The 23,827-nt window shown below is 45.9% G+C and overlaps 1 protein-coding gene across 3 annotated transcripts in view; it reads left to right on the plus strand.

Annotated features, from left to right (window-relative positions):
* Positions 1-23,827, plus strand: part of TRPM8 (transient receptor potential cation channel subfamily M member 8) — a 99,574-nt gene that overhangs the window by 43,458 nt on the left and 32,289 nt on the right. For all 3 annotated transcript variants that reach the window (XM_025404601.1, XM_025404600.1, XM_025404602.1), the window contains 9 exons: positions 1,752-1,847; positions 3,065-3,194; positions 5,065-5,210; positions 8,041-8,153; positions 8,557-8,773; positions 17,030-17,121; positions 19,643-19,784; positions 20,925-21,096; positions 23,555-23,732. In XM_025404601.1, the coding sequence (XP_025260386.1) occupies positions 1,752-1,847; positions 3,065-3,194; positions 5,065-5,210; positions 8,041-8,153; positions 8,557-8,773; positions 17,030-17,121; positions 19,643-19,784; positions 20,925-21,096; positions 23,555-23,732 (1,286 nt within the window). The remainder of the gene's footprint in view (positions 1-1,751; positions 1,848-3,064; positions 3,195-5,064; positions 5,211-8,040; positions 8,154-8,556; positions 8,774-17,029; positions 17,122-19,642; positions 19,785-20,924; positions 21,097-23,554; positions 23,733-23,827) is intronic.

The raw sequence follows: 23,827 nt of genomic DNA on the forward strand, positions 1-23,827 counted from the left end.
GATACGGGGTTTCACCATGTTGGCCAGGCTGGTCTCAAACTCCTCTCCTCGTGATCTGTCTGCCTCGGCCTCCCAAAGTGCTGGGATTACAGGCGTGAGCCACCGCGCCCGGCCTCTTTTTTCTTTTCTTTTTTCTTTTTTTTTTTTTTTGAGACAGAGTCTCACGCTGTTGCTGAGGCTGGAGTGCAGTGGCCCAATCTCAGCTCACTGCAACCTCCGCCTCCCAGATTCAAGCGATTCTCCTGCCTCAGCCTCTCAAGTAGCTGGGATTACAGGCGTGAGCCACCATGCCTGGCTAATTTTTGTATTTTTAGTAGATATGGAGTTTCACCACGTTGGCCAGGATGGTCTCAAACTCTTGACCTCAGGTGATTTGCCTGCCTTGGCCTCCCAAGTGTTGGGATTACAGGTGTGAACCACCGTGCCCGGCCTCAGGTTTTCTTAATTACAGAGCTTGGTGTGGTATACTTTCTGAAGGTATCTAATAGAGAATAGGGGCAAACAAATAGCTGCATGCTCTTGTCATCCTTCACCGGCCATGAAATGCTTAAAATAGCAGCTCGCGTGCTCTTTTGTGAGTAAAGGCGGGAAGTGCATATTTTCAGAGGATAAATCTGGATATTCACTGGAGACAATTTTGTGGCTGTAACACCTATAATCCCGCAGGACTTCTCATTTTAAGTACAGGAAGGCCCAGTTCCCAATTGCCAGCACCTGTAACTCTTTGCCGACAGTTTATCCTGATCCGAGCCCAGCAGTGTATAAATACCCACACTTGAAGGAGCTGACTTGAAGGTTTGTGCCCTACTCTGGCTCCTAGAGTTGGCTAGTGGGGCTGATCTCTAGTTATCCACCAAGATAATTGGCTTGATAATGCACTTTTTATTGGGTTCCCCTTTTTTCTGGTATCATTTCCTCAGGTCTCCATTGGTTTCTCTGAGATCACGTCCAAAATAAACTACTTGCCTCAAATCCTTGTCTCAGATTTTTTCTGGGGAAACCAAAACTAGGTCATTATCCTTTGTAATTATGGAATTTTTAGAGTGCGTGTATGTGTGTTGCAAAAATCTAAATGCACTAGGTGTTTGCAGGAATTGGAAGTGTTTAAAGAGCTTCTGTTCAACTATATTCATGTTAAATTTCTCTGCAATATGCATAATATGCCTCATGCATTTTATACGTTGGTAAAACCTGTAAGGAAGTTGAAAAGGAATATATTACATATATCCATTTAGTTGTTTTTCTATCTGAAAAGTTTCCCTTAAAGGTACAGAATGCTGAATAGGAGCTGGGATTCTAAGTGATAGGTTAGGCATCGAATCTTTGAATAACTGTCCAAAGAAATAAGCCACAGTTTTATGTTGGGATAATTGAACTTAAGCCATAGGAAAGTTGGAATCTAGTTTGAATAATTTTTTTCTGGAAGAGAAACAGAGTTACATGATGAGAAGGAATTGCTTTCTCTCAGCCTGTCAGGAGTCATTCTGTTTTCAAATTGCTCTCAAGGCTTTTTTTCACCCTTTATACCTTTTCATCTAGCTGTACTTTGTCTTTTATGACAGATAAAAGATTTGGTGTCAAAATTAGACCACTCAGTGAGTTGCAGAGATGAAAATCACATCACTGTACTATGAGAATGGAGTCGTGCACAAAGCCACAGAGCCCTCCAAACGTGGGCCACTCTTCTAGGGCTTCCTGATCCCAGAATAGTTTCCATTTGCACATGCTGACCACATGCTCTAACCCCCCAGGACGTGTCTCCTATTACTCGGCACCCCCTGCAAGCTCTCTTCATCTGGGCCATTCTTCAGAACAAGAAGGAACTCTCCAAAGTCATCTGGGAGCAGGTAAGTGCCCAAGCCCACAACAGATTTACACCACATGTATGCTTTGTTTTAACAGTTCTGATCCTCTCAAAATTCACATGCTAATATAAAACATCATCAGTGAAATGGGATGTCTGAGGTCAGATGAACATGGCCTCTGTTCCATGTTGGGAGGGACAGTCCCTGGAAAGTAGTCGGGCTTGGGGGGCAGTCCAGTAGGCACCTGCTTCTCAGGTGTGTGTGGGTGTGTGATTGTTTTCCAAGTGGATGAGGTATTCACATTTGATTTTAAAAATTAATTTCCAGCTTTATTGCATTATGGACAGGAGGTAGGCCCTATGAAAAATTCCGCTTTGGAAAGTTTATTGAGAATTTTCCTAGTGATTTAGCATGTAAGAACTTTTGTAAATGGTTTATGGACACTCACATTACTTTATTTTGAGAGTTAAGCTCAGATATTGAATATTGAATTCACATACTCAGTCTTAAAGTTACGTTGTTCAAGTCCTCTGTGTTCTTGCCCAGGACCCACTCAACTTTTGAACTATTCCAGTATGAGAGTGAATTAGACCTCCCACTATCATGGTCTTACTGTCAGTTTCTCATGGCATTACTCTTAATATTTTTATATGCTAATTCTATGTTCAAGACTATGAACGTATTCAGGTTCCAAGTTATTTTATGTTCATTAAAAATTTTACTTTGAATCATTATGACTAGTTCCTAGGGAGAGTTTAGGGCTCACTGACCCCAGAGCAATTTCCATTTGCACGTGTCAGCCACATTCTCTAACCCCTCCCATCAAATTGATTCTACTATTTCCTGCTTTTGCCATGAATACATTCTTGCTGGACATTAATGTTAACTTGACCACTTCAGGGGATTAAGAATTAACCTTAGGCTGGGCAAGGTAGCTCACACCTGTAATCCCAGCACCCTGGGAGACCAAGGCTGGTGGATCACCTGAGGTCAGAAGTTCGAGACCAGCCTGACCAACATGGCAAAACCCCGTCTCTACCAAAAATACAAAAAGTAGCCGGGTGTGGTGGCGGGCACCTGTAATCCCAACTACTTGGGAGGCTGAGGCAGGAGAATCACTTGAACCCGGAATGCGGAGGTTGCAGTGAGCCAAGATTGCACCACAGCACTCCAGCCTGGGTGGCAGAGTGAGACTCCATCTCAAAAAAAAAAAAAAAAAAAAGAGAATTAACCTTAAAATTCTCCACTGCCCTAAAAAGACCAGGGGCTGCACTCTGGCAGCCCTGGGAGCCAGCAAGCTTCTGAAGACTCTGGCCAAAGTGAAGAACGACATCAATGCTGCTGGGGAGTCCGAGGAGCTGGCTAATGAGTACGAGACGCGGGCTGTCGGTGAGTCCACAGTGTGGGATGCTGCAGTGGGTGCAGATCTGCCATGCAGCATAGACATTGCCAGTGGCACTCACAGGCCAGGTGGTGGAGGTCCGTGGTGTATCCAAGCTCCCCAGCCTAATTGAGGGCTGCAGACCACAAGGTCCGGATGCCACAAGTTCCTTGGTCCTGGCACATACGGAATTTTCCAAGAATGAACGTGGGAAACCTTGGGCTCCCTGATCCCACGGCCACCCAGGGCCATACCCGGGCCCAGTTCTAAGCAACTCAGGGAGCATTGGAGTATTTTTTTGTGTTGTGGGGGGGGGTTCTGGATGCCATTACAACACTGTGACAGGGCTGAGATTTTACCTGACTTGCACACTAACCAGTTAGTCTGCCAGTTTCATACGCACACACTGCCAGAGGACCCAGCCCCTGAGCCTGCAACACTCATGGTTTGTCACTCGTAGCAAAAGCAGCAGCCTCAGTAGCATCTTGGGTTGCTTCCCCTTGCCTCGGTTCCCAAGGGGTAACTCTAATGATGGTTGCGCTGCAGCTCACTGAAGTTAGGGGACACGGAGCTTCTATCAGGGCTGCAGCTGAGATTACTCATTGCCTGGAGTGGACGAAACTCCACTAAGCATTACTCTCCTGGCATGTCTCAGGATGCCTAACTCTGTTTGCTATTCAGTCCTCGAACAAAGCTTGTCAGTGCCCTTTGCACAGAGGCCTCGATCATTCAGGAACATGAGAAATCCGGAACTGACTGCCTCTAAACATCATTTAAAATGAGAATTTCAGAACTGCTCAGTTTTTTCCATTTTCACTTGACAGTTTTAAGTTTGCAATGTGGTATTTGCATCCAGGTTTGTCTAGTGTCTTATCAAATGTAAACATGCTCATGAGTTTAGCTTGTCCGTGTTGGAAAAAAGGTGTCTAATTATTTCTTTTAATTTATTAAAGTTTCAAAGCAGTTCATTTCTGGATGGCCTCAATTAGGCAATGGCTCCTAATATTTTTACTTTTAAAAAATTTCCTCTCAGGATCTACACTGCAATTTCTTTGTCTTTAGATCATGAAATGTAAGCACACGCTAATGCAGTAGGTCAGTGGTTTTTGTTGTTGTTGTTGTTGTTGTTGTTATTGTTGTTGAGACGGAGTTTCACTCTTGTTGCCCAGGCTGGAGTGCAGTGGCATGATCTCGGCTCACTGCAAGCTCCGCCTCACAGGTTCAAGCAATTCTCCTGCTTCAGCCTCCTGAGTAGCTGGGATTACAGGTGCCCGCCACGTTGCCCAGCTAATGTTTTGTATTTTTAGTAAAGACGGGGATTTGCCATGTTGGGCAGGCTAGTCTCGAACTCCTGACCTCAGGTGATCCGCACGCCTTGGCCTCCCAAAGTGCTGGGATTACAGGTGTGAGCCACCGCGCCCTGCCTTTTTTCTCTCTGTGCCTTATCTGCCAAACAACCTTGCCAAGAAGACGTAGAGTTCAGATGAGATGGAAGAAGGGCTGCTCTGATTACGGGGGAATGGAAGGAGGGGAGGTGCAGAAGGTCTAGAGCCCTTCTCAGTGGCTGAGGCTCTTCTGCCTGAGCCCAGATGGAAGCCCATCAAAGAGAGGGACTCCCTGTGTGCAATGCAGTCTCAATCCAGTGAGCAGGTATTGCCACCTGCTGCCATCAAGAGCTCTGCTGGGTTTGTTGTGCCTTTAGAAAATCCTGCTATTCAGTAACGAATTGTGTTGTGATGGCATTTTCTATGCCTTTTATAAGAATGGACTCACACCCAGGCTATTCTTGGATTCAGGAGTTGGCTGGGGTGGAAGCAGCACAGTTTCGGTCATGTGCAGCTCTGACACCAGCTTCTCTCTGTGCTGCTGTCGCTGTAGAGCTCTTCACTGAGTGTTACAGCAGCGATGAAGACTTGGCAGAACAGCTGCTGGTCTATTCCTGTGAAGCCTGGGGTGGAAGCAACTGTCTGGAGCTGGCGGTGGAGGCCACAGACCAGCATTTCATCGCCCAGCCTGGGGTCCAGGTAAACCGTGCTCAGCCTCCAGACCACGTGGGGCTTTTATGTCAGATGCTATCAGCGGCATTAAAAAATATTAAAAACAAACCTTATTCTCCAATATAAAAGCCATAGAAGGAGTGGTTTGGTGATGATGTGGGAGATGGCAGAATATAGGCATTGGTTGAAACCCATGCTTTAAGAAATGGTGCAGAACAAAGAATATTCTTTGAGTTTCCACTAAGTAAACAACACAGCATCGCAATTATGAGCTGTGTCTCTGGATCCCACTGCTTGGGTCTCCATCCGCTGTACCCCCAATGAAGTGTGTGATGATGGGCCAAGTCACATGAGCTCTCCGTGTCTTAGTTTCTTCGTCTGCAAAATGGTGAGAGTAGCGGATAAAGGGTTATTGTGAGGATTTAAGGAGATAATATGTGAAAGGCATTGGTCTTTTATTTAGCTATTGCTACTGCAGTTAGTAGTGATAGTGGTAGGGAAACTATTGTGAAATGGGTAAAAGCAGTCTTGAGGGTTTCTGCACTGAAGTGAATGAATCATAGTCTGCACCTGGTGTCTCAGGCTGCAGAGGGGAGCTTTTCATCCACAGTTCCAGTTGTAGAAATGTGGGTGTGAGAAGGGGAGGGGGAAGGGAAGAGATGGAGGGACCAACGCTTGTCAGCCACAGCTGTTATACACAAGGCCACGTTTCATCTTCACAGCACCTGTGGCGATGGGTGCCCTCCCATTTCACTGAGGAGGATGCAGGAGCTCAGAGAGGTTCTGGAATGTCCTTCCAGCTTGCACTGCTGGGAAGTAGCAGCAGTGGGATCGGCTCTCATGTTGATTGCCTGCAACTTTCATGTCATGGACTTTCCATGATATCATACAGCCAAGTGTTTATGAACAAAACCCGCTTACTACTGCAACTAAGCTAGGTTAAATGAGAGCATTGATCCATGACAAGGAGCGCACAGAGAGGGTCTTACTATTGCTCAGTTTTAGCCTCTGCTGCAGTGTAGTGGGTAGAAGCAAGGCTGGTACTGGAGTCGGGCTGTGCCTGGGAGGCTGGGCTGGCTTCCCAGGTGGGCCACACTCTGCTTATGGCTTCCTGGGCCCCAAACCCCATCTTGCGTATGTCCCAGAACTTGGGGCCCTGTGGAGGCTGGCTTTTACTCCTGCCCAGGTTCACAGATCCTGAGGTTTCAATCAGATGCCAGGTCATTCATTTCACTGAAGATCTTACCAGCAGGCCACAGGATCACCTGTGGGCCCGGCCAGGGAGTTTCCTTTCAGTAGTCAAGGTGCTGTGTGACATCAGAATGCTGCCAGTGACCATGGAACCCAACCCAATGCTGTAATTTCTGTGACTGGGGCCTGACAGTGACACTCCGTGATGGCCCCAGCAGGAGAGTGAGGAAGACTAAGCACAACCTGTCTTTCTTGCCCATGACCCCCGCGCACCCTCCCAAGAAGCAAACCCCAAAGTGAGGATTTCAATGCAAGGAGTTTATTCTGGAGGTGAACCTGGGAAGCACAGGAGGCGCCAGGGAGACAGGGAAGGGACAGGGACAGACGTGATGTGCTGATGAGGATGTTGCCACTGTGGGCACCGGGGCTTGGCCTGCTGGGTACCTCTGGGAAACTGTAGAACCTGCTTCACTGTTGCCCGGCCCAGTGCAAAGCAGCTGGCCCTTTACCCACCAACTGCAATTGGTTGTTTGTTGAAAGCTGACACCTTGTTCCAGGACACTAGTCCTCACGGGTCGAGCACGCACCTGGCTGGAGCAGCCCCAGGCAGGGGCCCTCAGAAGCAGCCATCCTCCTCCAAGGGCAGGGCAGGTGCCCAGGGCTGCAGGGGTGCATGTCAGTCCCAGCCCTCCAAGCCCGCACTGAGAAGGTCCTGGGTTTCCCTTTTCCTCTGCTCCTGAGACACACCAACCTCCTTCTGCTTGACGGGCTATTTTTTGAGAGATGTGGATCCTTTGATGTGGTCGAGTCTATGCTCCCTGCTAACTCTCGGAGCTGCCGTGAGTTTTCTAACTTCCACCTTTGTGGAAGTTCCTTCTATCCCAATGTCAAGGGTTGATTCAGTCTGGGAAGAGCTTTTTCATGCATTTCAGCCTGAATTGACGTCAAGATACCGACAGTCTCCCGCTTCCGAACTTCCTTTTAGTTTCCTGACAAAAGCATCACCTGTCTTTCTCCAGAAATGAATCCTTGGGGACTCTGCAGGTAGTACTGGCTGTGCCTGTGAATTTGTGATCATTGAAGACAAAGGAGCCAGAAAGATACTTGTTTAAACTTATGTAATAAAAATGTGAGTTGGACAAAAAATTCCTAGGTTTATTGAATTTGAACGTACACAACTATTACTTTAAAGTGCACATAATCCAACTGAGAAAAAGAGTTAAAATAAAACCAAGTTTGGCCAGGTGTGGTGGCTCATGCCTGTAATCCCAGCACTTTGGGAGACCAAGGCAGGTGGATTACCTGAGGTTGGGAGTTTGCAACCAGCCTGACCAACATGGAGAAACCCCATCTCTACTAAGAATACAAACAAACAAACAAAATAGCTGGGCCTGGTGGCACACACCTGTAATCCCAGCTACTCAGGAGGCTGAGGCAGGAGAATCGCTTGAACCCGGGAGGCGAAGGTTGTGGTAAGCCAAGATCGCGCCATTGCACTCCAGCCTGGGCAACAAGAGTGAAACTCCGTCTCAAAAAAAAAATAAGGGCATTAATTCAAAGAGCTGTGTATTTTGGGGAAAGCGTGGGGCAGGGAAGAAAGTTTGCATGCCATCCTGCATATAATTGTGTTAATAAGGACTTGTTCTCTGTCTTTGTTTCCCTGTAGAATTTTCTTTCTAAGCAATGGTATGGAGAGATTTCACGAGACACCAAGAACTGGAAGATTATCCTGTGTCTCTTTATTATACCCTTGGTGGGCTGTGGCTTTGTATCATTTAGGTACAAACCAAGGCACATAATTGTGTGTGTGTGTGTGTGTGTGCCAGTGTGTGTAGATGCATCCACATATGTGTGTTCTTGTGTAAATGATTAAAAAGCCTAGAACTTATGATGTTCACATTGGTGCCTATGAATTTGGTCTGGTTTCTCCCCTGACTTTTCCTGGGTTCCCTCTTAAGTGAGTAGAGGTGGGGTTGTGTCTTTAATATCTGGGGCAGAATGTGGATTTGTTAATTGCAAAATGCCAGGTATTGAATTGGGGTCGGGTCCATCTTAGGACAGTTTTGATCCTGTCTCTTCCTCCTGGTTACAAGTCTGTATTTATCTATGTTTAGAAGTGGGGAGGGCTGTGCCCATCCCATGCTTGCAAGGACACTGACGATGCCCTTATCTCTGGGTCCAGGAAGAAGCCTGTTGACAAGCACAAGAAGCTGCTTTGGTACTATGTGGCGTTCTTCACCTCCCCCTTCGTGGTCTTCTCCTGGAATGTGGTCTTCTACATAGCCTTCCTCCTGCTGTTTGCCTACGTGCTGCTCATGGATTTCCATTCGGTGCCACACCCCCCTGAGCTGGTCCTGTATGCACTGGTCTTTGTCCTCTTCTGTGATGAAGTGAGACAGGTAGGGCAGCCATGACAGCAGGAATCCCCTCGCTTCCTCGGTAGGAGGCATCTTTTTAAAGCCAAGAGGTATAGAAGTTGCTTCTGAAGTTCAAAAGTCATTATTTTCCCAAAATAAATGTTCTCTTTAGGTGCTAATCTGTGAATGTGAAGGTGCATTTTCACACCCTTAGTAATTCAGTAAGATCTCCTAGTACCAAGTTTATTCTGTGCTCTCTAATGAATGTTAATTGATGGAGATGTATTAGTCAGGAATGGGGGAGTGTTCGAAAAGAAGAGAGACCCAGGATGGTAAACCCACTGCTGTCATCAGGAGTGGTTTGCCATTACCGTGGCATGATAAGTAGCAGGGAGCTGGCAGGACTTTTGAGCTAAGAGCATCTTAATGCCCAGCATGTCAGGGTGACAATGTTTTAAAGTCATGTAACTCCCTGTGGGTTTCAGGGAGCTGGTGTGAATTATTCATGGTGCTTTTCTGCAGTTTCTTGGGACCTTCATTTTTGGCATCCTTTCTCTACCGTTGAACCCAGAAGTCTAGCTCAGGACTCCTGTGTAGCAGGCACTTGGTTAGTAATTGTTGAAGAAATAAATGTCGATGGTGAAAGTGGCGTTATCCCTAAACCATTATGAAAAGTCATCCCAGAAAATCCTTTCATACTTAGCAGTTTACAAATTGTTTGAGAACTGCTGTTGTTGTCTCTGTTGTCCCCTCTGAACCTAAATGCAAAAATACATCAATTCAGCAAGTGCATGCTAGGCATTGACAGTTTCCGAGGTACAATGCCATGTGCTGCAAGAGATCTGGAGGGGCAAAGAGTGTTTTTATTGCCCTTATAGAGTCATTGACTCGTATAAGAACCCTATGTTGACTTAAACTTTCATGCCAACTGTGACAGACTTTTTTTGGTGACTCCCAGCAGTCCTGGGTTGAGAAAGATTCCAAGGGTCTGTCTGTTCTCAGCAGGAGAGTGTTTTGATTGATTAGTGATGTCTGCCATGGGTATGACCTGTGGGAAGAGTCCTGGTACCAGTGCCCTGTATCTGCCTTTCCTTGCCTAGTAGGTCTGAGGTGCAGATGGGGAATAGAGCTGGGATGCAGGTGGAGGAAGCATGAGCTAAATGACTCATGCCAGTGTTGAATAGCAGGATTATCAGGCTTCACTTACCAGCAATTCTTCCCCCAGGACAGGGCCCTGCTATGTGCAGGAGATTTCCCTAACTTCGGATCAGCCCTGTGGGAGTCCCATGCACTGCCCTGGGAAGTCACAGCCCTGCCCAGGCCATGCCCTCAGTATCAGTCTGTAGGGCTGCCAAGATGAAGCACCATAGACCATATGGCTTTAATAACAGAAGTTCATTGCCTTATGGTTCTAGAGGCCAGAAGTCTGAGATCAAGCTGTCGGCAGGGCTGACTCCCTCTGAAGGCCGTGTGGGAGACTCTGTCCTAGCCCCTCCTCTAGCTTTTGCCGGCCAGCTGGCAAGCTTCACCATTCCTTGGCTTGTCGATGCATCACTCTGATCCCTGTCCTCAGGGGTGACTCCTGCCTGAGTGATTGTGTCCAAATTTCCACTCTTCCTGGGGACATTTGTCGTACTGGATCAGGGGCCACCCTACTTCAGCATGACTTCCTCTTTACTTAATTAGTGATATCTGCAATGCCCCTGTTTCCAAACAATGTCACATGCCAAGGTACTGGGGGTTAGGACTTCCACGTGTGAATTTTTGGAGACACAATTTAACCTGTAACACCTACAACAAGTCTCTTTCTCTTAGCTGCCATCCTACTTCCTTGCTCTGTGTTGTGATTTGCTATGTATGTGTCAGCAGCAGCGAGGGAATGGAAATATTCTATTTGAGGGAAGCAGAGAAAGACTGAAGGAGATTCATCGTTTAGAACAGGGCGGGCCCAGACCAGAGTGAGAAAGTGAGAGAAGCAGCCCTCATCCAGCTAGGAATCCTGGAGCCATGGTGCGGGAGCTCACTGTGGATGAGGTCTTGCGTTTTCCCTTCTCCTGAGCTGGCGTGGTGTCCTCCACTCTCACTTGTAGTTGACCATGACCAAGACCCTTTTCAAAGGCACTTCAGGAACAAAAAGCAGCATTCTCAGCTTAGCTTTTGCAAGAGGGAGGGGATGAAAGGGTGAGATTGGGGGCTTTGTAGCACTGGAGGGGGAAAAGCCCCAACACCCCCTACCTCTCACTCCCTCTGAGGGGCTGGCTGATGTCCTATTATGTACTGGAAACAACTGGGACAGTGTCTGCCCCAAGAGTAGGGTAAGTGCCAATTTTTTTTTTTTTTTTTTTTTTTTGAGACTGTATCTTGGTCTGTCGCCCAGGCTGGAGTGCAATGGCATGATCTTGGCTCACTGCAATCCCCGCCTCCCAGGTTCAAGCGACTCTCCTGCCTCAGCCTCCCGAGTATCTGGGACTACAGGCACGCGCCACCATGCCCAGCTAATTTTTGTATTTTTAGTAGGGATGGGGTTTCACCATGTTGGCCAGGATGGTCTTGATCTCTTGACTTCATGATCCGTCTGCCTCGGCCTCCCAAAGTGGTGGGATTACAGGTGTGAGCCACCATGCCTGGCCACCAAAGGGTTTTGCCTGGTCTGTGGAAATTGGTAGCCTTGGAGGGCAGCCCGCTGGTTCCTGGCAGGCCCTTACCGGCACAGCTTACACGAGAGGCAACTGGACCACCTGGGAGGTCACACAGGCCTCCAACCCTTGGTGGCCACTCACAGGCAGGAACTTGAGCTCTGTGGGGGCAGCAGAGTTTGTTGGAAGAGGCACAGGGTCTGTAGGAACTGGAGCAGCACACTGCATGACTCAGGTGACCAGCCTGACATCTCAAAGGTAGCCACTGAGTAGAATCAAGTGACAATGGATTCATAGCCTGATGGGGAAATGAGTCTTGAGCACAAATTAGCAGAGAGAGAGAGAGAGAGAGAGAGAGAGAGAGAGAGACAGGAGAAATGTGGAGGTGGGGAGGGAGAAAAAACCAGCTGGAATTACGAATGGCTGGTGCAGTAGTAACTTACTGAATTTTTTGGACCTGCAAGAGGTTATTTAGAGAATAAGAGGATGGACGTCTGGCATGGTGCCCTAGTGCATCTCTTCTTGCATCAGCTGCACTGGGAGGTTCCTTTGAGCGTTTCCAGTTCCTAACACATACTCTTGTTGTTGCTCAGAATTGTGTGGCATGGGAATGATTTGATTTAGATGTTTATTTCTTATTCACATTTGGTCCTCAGGGGCTGGCACAGGAGCTGGCACTGACATGTTTCTGACAAGCGTGTGTGTTTTTACTAAAAGGATTGATGAAGCAAGGTCTTCATAGTTCAACCCAAGGGCTGTGTGCCCTGGAGTGGCCATGGTAACACTCAGGAGACCAGCGTTGGGGAGCTGGAGAGGAACCCTGTCCGCAGCCCCACAGGCAGGGGCTCAAGGGTGTTCTCTGGGGCAGAGGGCGCTTTGGTGGCCTCTTTTCAGAATGGTTGATGAAAAGTCAAAAGTCCTTTTTCTGCTACTTTTCACCCCTCAGGCTCCCAAACATTTCTCTACCTGTCCTTGACCCTGCTTCCCTTGCTGCATTAAGGCTCAGAAGCTGCTGTGCAAGTCCAGACATTGTTTGACTCCTTCAGGCATCTGAAGAAACCAGAGGCTGGGCGCAGTGGCTCATGCCTGTAATCCCAGCACTTTGGGAGGCCGAGGCGAGCAGATCACCTGAGGTCAGGAAGTTTGAGACCAGCCTGGCCAACATGGCAAAATCCCATCTCTACTAAAAGTACAAAAATTAGCCAGGCATGGTGGTGCGTGCTTGTAATCCCAGCTACTCAGGAGGCTGAGGCAGTAGAATTGCTTGAACCCTGGAGGCAGATGTTGCAGTGAGCTGAGATTGCTCCACTGCACTCCAGCCTGGGTGACAGAGCGAGACTCCATCTCAAAACAAAACAAAAAGAAACAAAACAAACAAACAAACAAAAAACAAGAATCTGAGAGAGAGGACTTGTTCTGGGTTGCTTTGGAAGCAGACCTTGGCCTGGATGTAAGCTGCAGGGAGATTGGTCTTGGCTTCATCCAAGTATTTCATTAATGCATTCTTCCTTTCAACAAATATTTCACACCCCTACTTTGTGCCAGGCACTGTTCTCGGCAGCAATGGACCAAACAGACGAAGATCTCTTCCCCCGTGGAGAGTTCTACCAGTTCATGATGATTTCTGGGAGCTTTCAAGGAGAAGAGATGAGCATCGGCAAGCAGCACTAAGTGGGCGAGTCTTACATTTACTGGGAGGTTGGCCCAGAGGACTTGCAACAGTGAAATCCAAAGTCTGTAAATCACAGACATCTCTGTGCCAATTTCCTATGTGCATTTAGCTACTAAGTCACCTGTTCGGGTCATGCAGGAGGAGACTCAGGAGAAGTACATTTTTCTTGGAGAAGGGCCCTGGGCAGAGTTAGCATGAGGTGTTTTTGCTCAGGGAGGACACAGGGCAGGGATGTGGGTTGGGAGTAGACAGGGGCAGGTGCGCAGGAAAACTGGGGAAGGACAACGGGCTGTAAGTAATTCCCTGGGCCTGTGGGAAGAAGGGTAGGGGTCTGGTTGACCCCTACGTATTCTGTTTGCCTTCATTGTGGGTGATGCTGGATATGGGGGGGATGCTTACTAAGTATCTCTTCTTGTTATTTTTAAGAATTACCTTTGAATGGGCCACTTTTAACTCAGAAATCCTGGGTATGAAATCAACAGTATGGGAAGCGCCCTGTGCTTAGGGTCAGCAGTGTGTGTTCCAGGTGGCTCTGCCATCCGAGGCCTTTTCCGGCCTCACAGCTGTGATTCTGCAGCATGAACGGGTCTGTAGAACATAGCCATGGAGATTCTTACTGTTAAAAGAATCCAACACTCGGGGTCGCTGTTTCTCTTCCGGTCTGCAGACTCATGCATTTGACGTCCTAAATGGGATTGCTTTCCTCTAAGAAACAGTTCTGCTGGCCTGGTGCTGTCTTAATTAACCTAGTTTACACTTGTTAGGAAAAAAAAAACAAACCCCAAAAACCCAAGCAGGGTGTGACCTGATTTAAGTTGTGTCTGGGTGTCAAAAAGTCATGCGCTTCCGTATGTACCTGTGTCCCTTTGCCTGAATGCAGATGTCGAAATGCTAATTTGGAATTTTGAAACGAGGCAGTCAATAAGTGCAAATACAGTTGCTAAATAATCCTTGGGTCTGCTAAACATACATTGGGGATGTTTATTTAAAATGGGATGAGTCCCATCATGCCTTCATGCGGGGCACCGTTCAATCTTGAGGAATGCTGAATCCCCAAATCCTGATGGATAGAATGACACAGTGTCCTGGGATTTTGTGAATACAGCCTCTCTCTGGCATTACGCTCAGAGAAGAGGCCTCTTTTCCTTTAAAAACAGGTTTTCTCCCTGCGATGGTAACTTGGAGCCTCAGAATTGACCTATTTCTGATGTCTCTCTTCATGTAGGTCAGGCTTCTGAAAGTCTCCCGGGCTGAAGTTGGGCTGGGGCAGTGCGAGTCTCCCGGTGCCTACCTGCCTCCTATTGCAGGGCATTAAGCGGGGAGCTAGCAGCAGGGAGGGACGTTCCCAATCCCCCTGATCTTACCAGGCACCAGAAGAGGAAAAGGTTGTTGGTGAGGGGCCACTGGAGCTGCTAACACCAGCCAAGCAAACAGTTCCTGTGGCTCCCTGAAGGAGCCTGTCTTGGTTTCTGAGCCTAGGCAGAATGTTTGAACTGAGTGAATAGGGTGACAAGAATGTTGACAATACATTAAGAAATATAAACCATGTGGACTGCCTAGTTGAATTTTGTCATTGATCACTGAGGAATTAGCAGATCTCTTGTCCTTTATTATGGTCCTGATAATAATGGTTATTGGCAGAGACAATTGTAATACAAATGAAAATATCAAACGTATTTTAGCTATACGGCAAGATGTATCTGTTTCCCCTCAATTTTTGTCCGTTTTTATTTTATTTAGTTTTATAAAATCACAAAGTAATAATGCTTATCACAAGTGGGACTATATAAAGAATAATCCTGCCCAATCTAGAGTATAATCTTTCACAACCTTCTTCATGCCCATAAAGAGAGGAATATATGCATTTGTTCTGTTTGTTTTTATCCAAATAGAATCATACTGTGTTCATCACCCTACAATTTGCTTTTTTTTTTTGAGAATTTCTCATGGGTTTTCCTGCAAGTTAATCTTAGACATAGATCTCTTTTTCAACCTAGTTTCTTGTAAACACACATATTTCACAGAAATGGAATATTATATTGTGTGCGTGTGTGTGTGTGTGTGTGCTTGTTGAGCCTTTTTTTCCTTCTTTGTTAGTCTCCCTACGAACTTTCTCAACCTTTACTCTAAAGACAACGCCCTCAAGCTATGTTAATAAACTGCTGTGTCTCTTTCTGCTTTTATTTGGTCCATGTGCTATGTACACACACTGTATTACATCAAATCTGAGATGTCTTTTTTTTCACATTTTAACATCTCTGAAGCTGCAATTTCTTACAATCTGAGATTTAATGAAATAGAGTAGGCATATGTATGTTTGGGGGCTTTTTTTCTTCATTCTTTGTTTTACAAAAACAAGATTCCGTTTCCCATACTTTTCTGCATTTTGCTTTCTCTTTTACTTTGTGGAAATCTCTCCAAGACAAATGACATCACTCTGTTCCTTTTTAAAAACATGATTGTAATATACTCAATATTTCTTTAATGGTGGACTGCATCTTTTTCCCAGATTATACTTTTCCCTGCAACAAAAATGCTGCAATAAACATCCTATGTACTGATTTAAAAAAGAGAGAGAGTTGAGTCTTCACACAGTGAGTGGACTGTTGACACACCCCACAGTGCTGCCCCAGCCTGGGGGATTTTAATATTTTCTGGGTGCCCTCACCCCCTTGGCCCGCTCAAGTTTCTATTTGAATTTACAAATGAAGGAAAGGAAATGCTTCTTGAGAAATGAATGATGTGTCTTGAATCCCTTCCACATCTGAGACTGTAGGATTTCTGTGGGATCTGAAGAAGCAGAGTGATGTGGGAGAAGCAACTGACTTGGGTTCAGAATCGTGAGGTCTGCCACTTGCTGAGTGAGTTCCTTAGCCTCTCTAGGCTGTGGTTTCAACAGCAAAGTAGGAAATATAATATCTAAATATCAGATGGACTCCTATTGGTGAGTTCATTTAGTAACATTAAGAAGTGCCCTGTTGCTTTGTTGACATTTCTTTGGTGTTGTTTCCCCGCCTTGCACAAGTGTTGGGTTTCCTTCTTTGAATTCACCTGGGGCCTCGGTCTTATCCCCATACCGATCTTCGTGTCATTTCTTTTCAACATGTTTAACATCTGTCTTTCCCACCGAACAGTAGATTCCTTGAGAATTAGCATTGCACCAATGTTTCTGTGCTCTGGGAGCCTGGCACAGGTGTTTGGAATTCCACGTGCTCTCCGTAAATATATTTTGAATGGATGGACAAATGAAAGGATTAGCTGGTCACTCTGGAATTACCCAAATCCAGTTTATGGATTGATATAGGAGCCATCCAGATGTGGTCTTCTCCTTTCCCTCTTTGGGAAAATGAGAAAAGAGAAAGGATACGCTCTGTTTGTTTCAGTATTTTCCTGACATACTTTCTTCCAAGAATCATGACCAACACATACACATCAATCCCTGAGGCACGCTGTTCCTGTCAGTCATTTCTGTGACCACATCTGTCCTCATAGATGTTATATACAGCACCTATGTGCACATTTTTTAAAAAAGATTCCTTTTAATCAAGATGTTTTACTGCCATGTGACAGAAAAATTTTACAGTAATGACACAAATCTATGATGACAACAATATGAGTAATTCTCTGTAGGACTGTGTAGTGCACAGTCTGTACCATTGTACATGGTGACCGGACAGTCTACATCTGCCTACAGAGGGTGTACTCACCCTCTGCAGATTCCTGTTGAAAAAACGGTGAGGATACGTCAATCCTTTTTCCTGACTTTGCCAGCAGACATGAAGAGCAGAACAGCCAGTGTGCAACCTACTTTCCAATCCTCCCGGATTAGCGTGGGGCGTGTGGTAGGGCTCACTTGGCATATGAAAGAATAAGCAAACACGTCATTGGCTCAAAAAGGACCTGGAAGAAAATGAGTGGACATTGAAAAATCTGAAAGTGGTTGATATTTCCAAGCTGCTAATGTCCCTCTCTGTCCCTTTCTGTACACAGTGGTACATAAATGGGGTGAATTATTTTACTGACCTGTGGAATGTTATGGACACGCTGGGGCTTTTTTACTTCATAGCAGGAATTGTGTTTCGGTAAGTACTCTCTTCACTTTTCCTAATTTTCCGTGTTTTGAGTACAAAAGTGGAGAAAAGCTCTGCAGACATTTCAAACCCAAGGGAAGTCTATTACTCATTAGAGATTGTTACACAAGATCATTGTGTCTGCTTTATAGAGATGCAGCTTGGTTGGCATGAAGTTGAGTCTCCCCTCTCTTCCCCCTCCCACTGATGTGTAATTTAAAAGGAGTCCTGCATGATTTTTCTCTTTGTTCTTATAGACTTTGGGGAAAATTATTTTTTTAAGTAGAGATGAGGTTTCATCATGTTGTCCAGGCTGGTCTCAAATGCCTGGGCTCAAGCAATCCACCTGCCTCAGCCTCCCAAAGTATTGGGGTCACAGGCATGAGCCTCTGCACCTGATCATGGGGAGAAATAAATAGAAACTGAGAAATTCTACTGATTATTGTGTATTGATTTTGTGTCCTGAAACTTTACTGAAGTCACTTATCTGTCCTAGGACCCTTTGGACAGAGTCTTTAAGGTTTTCTAGGTATAGAATCATATTATTAGTGAAGAGAGATAATTTGACTTCTTTTCCTATTTGGATACCTTCTATTTCTTTATCTTGTCTGATTGCTCTGGCTAGGACTACCAGTACCATGTTGAATAGGAGTAGTGAGAGTGAACATCCTTGTCTTGTTCCAGTTATTAAGTGGAATGCTTCCAGCTTTTGCCCATTCAATATGATGTTGGCTGTGGATTTGTCATAGATGGTTCTTACTATTTTGAAGTCTGTTCCTTCAATGCTTAGTTTGTTGAGTTTTTTTTTTTTTTTGGTCATGAAGGGATGTTGGATTTTATCGAAAGCTTTTTCTGTACCTATTGAGATGATTGTGTAGATTTTGCTTTTAATTCTGTTTATGTAGTGAATCACAATTATTGATTTGCATATGTTGAACTAACCTAGTAGTGAGCATAGTACCCAACAGGTAGTGAGCCTAATACCCAGCAGTTAGCCCCCTCTCTCTCATTTCCCCCTTTTGGAGTTCCCAGTGTTTATTATTCCCATATTTGTGTCCATATGTACTCAGTGTTTACCTCCCACTTATAAGTGAGAACACGTGGTATTTGGTTTTTTGTTCCTGCGTGAATTCGCTTAGCATAATGGCCTCGAGCTGCATCCATGTTCTTTCTTTATTGCTGTGTAGTATTCCATGGAGTATATGTATCACATCTTCTTTATCCAGTCCACCACTGATGGGCATCTAGGTTGGTTTCATGTCTTTGCTGTTGTGAATAGTGCTGCAACATACATATGACAGCATGTGTCTTTTTGGTAGAACGATTTATTTTCTTTGGGTATATACTCAGTAATGGGATTGCTGGGTCAAATAAGAGGAGAAGATGCTGAGAATGTTAAATATCATACAGCATTGTTTCGTGTTGGGCCATATGACCTTCTAATATGCACTTAACTTCTATTTGAATGCTGGCTGTGGAGTCTGCCCTTCCAGTTACAAGCATATTTCCTCAATGGCACAGCCAGAGTGTGGGATTAGAAAAACCAACCACAAATTACCACCAAAAAACCAATGTATATTCCACATCATGGAGAGATTAGGGTATGCCCCAAACCATGGTTTGCATTGCCTAGCCTGCATCCCAACTGGCCTGTTGTCCCCAAATAACTTTTAAGATAAAGCTAGCAACTGGGCCATGGTGGCTCACACCTGTAATCCAAACACTTTGGGAGGCTGAGGTGGGAGGATCACTTGAACCAGGAGTTTGAGACCAGCCTAAGCAGCATAGTGAGACCCTGTTTCAATTTTTTAAAAAAAGATAAAGCTAGCAATTATATATGAGTAGTACTTTCAAATGATGTCATTTTGTAAAGAAGCTTAACCATTCGTATTTACACGTATACAGAATGAGATGGTTTACAATGAGTGTTCACTCTCCAATTTGAATGGGGTAAAAATGTCAATTTCCTCTTCAGATAGCCTCCCTTTCTGGTTGGGTTTAAGGTTCCAGCATTTGAGCCACAGTTGGTTGGACATGTTTCTAGATCATTCCAGTTAGAAAGCACAGATGGCTTTCAATGAGCACATTAGCAGGTGGTTAGATAATCAAATGATCTGGTGCAAATGAGGTAAGTTTCATTAGGGGAAAGCTGGCAGGGTGAAGTCCCAAATGGTCACGGGGATGGGCTGGGGGTTGGCATCATTCTAGAAGCCTTGTGAGCCAGGGAAGTTAGCAATAGCGCGGTTAGGTTCCTGCAGTAGTGGGTGAGGATGGCGGGCTAAAGAGACAGGAACCTCTGAGAGCTCAGTTTGGTGAGATGTCTTTGCTTTTCATGTCTTTTCATGTCCTTGACTGTACTTGAGTCCATGAAAGCAGAAGATCATGGCCTTTGCTGGGTGGTGTTTCTGGCCTGTTTGCACTCACTCAACCTTCCAGCTCTTGCCTGTTTCTTGAAATCGGGTTATTTTTAGAAACAAAACTTTAGAATGTTTTGTCAATATCTCATGAATTCTGTTCCTTCTTTTTCCCCTAGCCTCCACTCTTCTAATAAAAGCTCTTTGTATTCTGGACGAGTCATTTTCTGTCTGGACTACATTATTTTCACTCTAAGATTGATCCACATTTTTACTGTAAGCAGAAACTTAGGACCCAAGATTATAATGCTGCAGAGGATGGTAAGAGTCAAGAATATTTGTAGTCATCATTTCTCTTGTGGGGCCCAGAGTTCTTTTAATGGTTGACAGGAGGATTTTGTCCTTAGAACGACTGTTGCATTTCACCATCAGTAACATTTGCTTTCTTTGATGTATTTCATCAGGGGCCTCTCCCAGGTTAAAATTTAATGAAAGATGGTCGTGAGGAGCAAACAGTGTCATTTAGTGCGTTGTTAACAAATAACCTCATACTTATTTAGATTTTACACTTTACAATGTACATTCATTTGAGTCTTGACAGTTTGCTGAGAGTGTGGTCGGGGGAGGAACTTTTATGCCAATTTTATACATGGGGACAGTTGAGTCCAAGGAGGACTGTGTTTGTCTAGAGACAAGCGGTGAGCTAGATGCACAGTGAGGATTGGAACTTGAATCATCTAACTGTGTAATATAGATACAGGGAAAGGCTATAGCAGTCTTGTTATATATACACGTAATAGACAGAATTACACACGGATGGTGTTGCTTTCCTAAACTTGTTTTCCAGATGACCCAAACCTCCACTGTTTCTGTCTTTAAATCAGATGAGCATTTAGATGAGCTCATCTGGAAGCTCCATTCCAATATTGAGGTTCTTTCAGTTTGTGGTTTTAATTCAAAGCATTTCTGGGACATCCAGTCACCATGAAGTCATGCTATGTGTGCACAAAATTAAAAAAAAATGAAACGGTCCATTCTTGTCTAATAAGGATAGCTTTTATTTTCCAAACAAACAAACAAACCGACAAACTACGAAAATAATTTTGGGGTTAAAAGTGTATCAAAATCGTGAGGTATAGGGAGAGAGAGGTCCTCCAAAACTTAGATTCCTCCTTTGCTCTAGAGCTGGGCTCCCACTCAGAAAGCTGCTGTTGCTGGGCTGGTTTGGAGATCAGTAAGCAAAAATGCATCAAACTGGTTTTAACCCTGGAAGACAGATGTCCTAAGATCCAAAGATGATGATGACCGCCTTTGTCAATTAGTCAGTGAACTCTGGGTGACTTAGATGCTCTGAGCCCTGGAACCACTGCTCTTCTCCATGGTCCACTGAGGACGGCCAGGCCGAGGGGCTTGCCGACTGTGGGCACAGTCCTGACTCCGCTCTCTTGTCCTCCCTGACAGCTTATCGACGTGTTCTTCTTCCTGTTCCTCTTTGCGGTGTGGATGGTGGCCTTTGGCGTGGCCAGGCAAGGGATCCTCAGGCAGAATGAGCAGCGCTGGAGGTGGATATTCCGTTCGGTCATCTACGAGCCCTACCTGGCCATGTTCGGCCAGGTGCCCAGTGACGTGGACGGTAAGCCTGACTTGGCTCGGGTGGAAACAGCTTGGATGAGGCATTTGCTCCCTGAAGCAGCCCCCAGGGCTGCCCCAGAGACCGCACTTCAGAAGCACGCACGTGAAACAGACTCTAACACCACACAGTAAAAACTAACTCCTCGAAACCTCTTCTTTGCTCTTAAGCAAGATTTTCCATCAGCCTTGCAGATGGTGCCCAACATTTCAATTGTTAAACCTTTTCAAAAATAGTGATTCTGATATTTTCAATAACAATTGAAAATTGGTAATTAAAGGCAACAAGGCTTACTAGTTTAGAAACGAGGGTTGTGAGTTGTACTCACCCATGTAACAGAGTGACTGGGCTCCCGTTTCTTTCAAAAAGAGCAACACTGGAAAATCCACATTGGAACCTGGAATTTAGACTTCCGGCGTTAGTTAGTCCACTGCCAACTGGTTTTTGGAGGCAGGCTGATGGTGGCACAGATGGTTTTAATTTGCCCACACCCGATTTACAGAAGGAAAGTGAGGGGCTATGTAAATTGTGTGTGTTTTGGATGGCGGGCTGAAGCATCTTTAGGATGCTGACAATAGCCTTGGCTCGTCATTTCCTATCCTGCCGCGATAAAACCGTCCTGGTTTCCCTGAGCCAGAGCCTGTTGCTCCTGGTCACAGTTCTCCATGCCTGTTGTTTTCTGTGTTATCCTCCCGGCCTCATAAGTCTCTCTGGCCCCATCTGCTGAAGCCTCTTCCAAGACCTTAGAAACAGCTCTTTTCCCCTGCCGTGGTGGAAAGGCACCTTGGTATTGTCACGCCCAGTCTGCACACTGCCTACCGCTTTACAGAAACAGATGCGTTTCGTCCTCATAACAACTCTCCACGTCCGTGGTTTTAGTTCCACCAGAATCTAAAGAGGAATTGGCAGGTGGGGTTCAGATCCAGGGTAGCCACTCATGTGCTGTGTGCCCTGGGAAAGTGACTCCACTTTGCTGTCTCTGTTTCATGGGCAAAACTGGTAAAGCACATCTTCTCTATGGGGCCTCTCACTGGCTGGCATGACCCCACACACACTCGGATGAGGATCTCTGGCACAGAGCAGCTCTCAGAGGCCGGATGTTTGTACCCAATGCCCCCTCCTCTGAGATTTCTCAGACACACCTTGGCATATCCTAATAAAAGGGTCTTGATGCCTACTTCCAGACCCAGACTTCCCCCAGTGTCCTCCTGTGAAGTTTTGCTGCCAGCTTCCACACAGTTGAGTGAACAGAGCTGTCAGAAGCCTCAGTATTGTCCCTAACACCTTCTTGGATTTCATTCTCTGCTATTCAATTCATCCACTAGTTTTGTTGATTTTTATCTCCTAAATGTTTTTTTGAAATCTGTTTTTTCCATCACCACTGCCACCCCGCGAGCCATCCTCATCGCTTGCCTGCCTGAGTCTTAGGCACAACCTCCTCACCTTCCTTCCCCTCGAACCCCTTCTGTAGCCAGAGAGATTCTTTGGAAAAGGGAATCTGATGTGTCTTTCCTCTGCCTAAAACAGCCTCATGGCTTCCCATCACTTCAGTGTAAAAATTTTTAAAATAGGCCGGGGATGGTGGCTTATGCGTGTAATCCCAGCACTTTGGGAGGCTGAGGCTGGTGGATCACCTGAGGACAAGAGTTCGAGACCAGCCTGGCCAACAGGGTGAAACCCTGCCTCTACTAAAAAAAAAAATTAGCCAGGCATGGTGGCATGCGCCTGTAGTCCCAGCTACTCGGGAGGCTGAGGCAGGAGAATCACTTGAACCTGGGAGGTGGAGGTTACAGTGAGCCAAGATTGTGCCACTGCACTCCAGCCTCAGCATCAGAGCGAGATTCCATCTCAAAAAAAAAAAAAAAGTAAAACGTTAATATGTCTGCTCAGTGCACATCTTATTCTCTCATTTCCACTGATGTTTACAACCCCCACCTGGCCCCCACCACAGGGCCTTTGCACATGCTGTTGCCTCTGTGGGGTGCTCTAGGCTCCTACCCTCCCCATTAGTTCATGTTCCTGCTGCTAATCCTCTGCTCTCAGTTCTGAGACCCTTCCTCCTTGGGAAGCTGCTCCTGGATGAGCTGTCTCAGTCTATGCCCCTCAGAGCACTGTGTGTGTCCTTCTTAGCACTTTTCATGGGCTGAGACTTTAAATGTGTGTGGTTGATTATCTGCCTATCCAAAGAGGCTGGAACCTTCTTGAGGGCAAAGAACACGTTCACTTGGCCCTTCCTTTTATCTTGATCTTTGCAAAGCGCCTTGTTCTTAGTAGCTGCTCAGTAAATACGCATTGAGTGGATGAACAGGTGATTCTAAGGACTGTGACTTGTTTGGATAAAGTGCCTTAGAACACGACCTAAGACATTTCATGACCATCACATTCTTGAGGCCTTGGGGATGCCATCATTCTCACCCCTCCAGAGGGTCCTCACTTTGCCTCTTGGTTTCTACATCCTCAGGTACCACGTATGACTTTGCCCACTGCACCTTCACTGGGAATGAGTCCAAGCCACTGTGCGTGGAGCTGGATGAGCACAACCTGCCCCGGTTCCCTGAGTGGATCACCATCCCCCTGGTGTGCATCTACATGTTATCCACCAACATCCTGCTGGTCAACCTGCTGGTCGCCATGTTTGGGTATGTGTTCAGTCACATGTTCACTGATGTCCACCCTGGGCCAGGCCCCGGGCCAGGCCGGAGGTGCTGGGAGCATCGCAAAGGTCCCCCCCTTG

This window comes from Theropithecus gelada, chromosome 12, assembly GCF_003255815.1.
Source record: "Theropithecus gelada isolate Dixy chromosome 12, Tgel_1.0, whole genome shotgun sequence".
Taxonomy (NCBI): domain Eukaryota; kingdom Metazoa; phylum Chordata; class Mammalia; order Primates; family Cercopithecidae; genus Theropithecus; species Theropithecus gelada.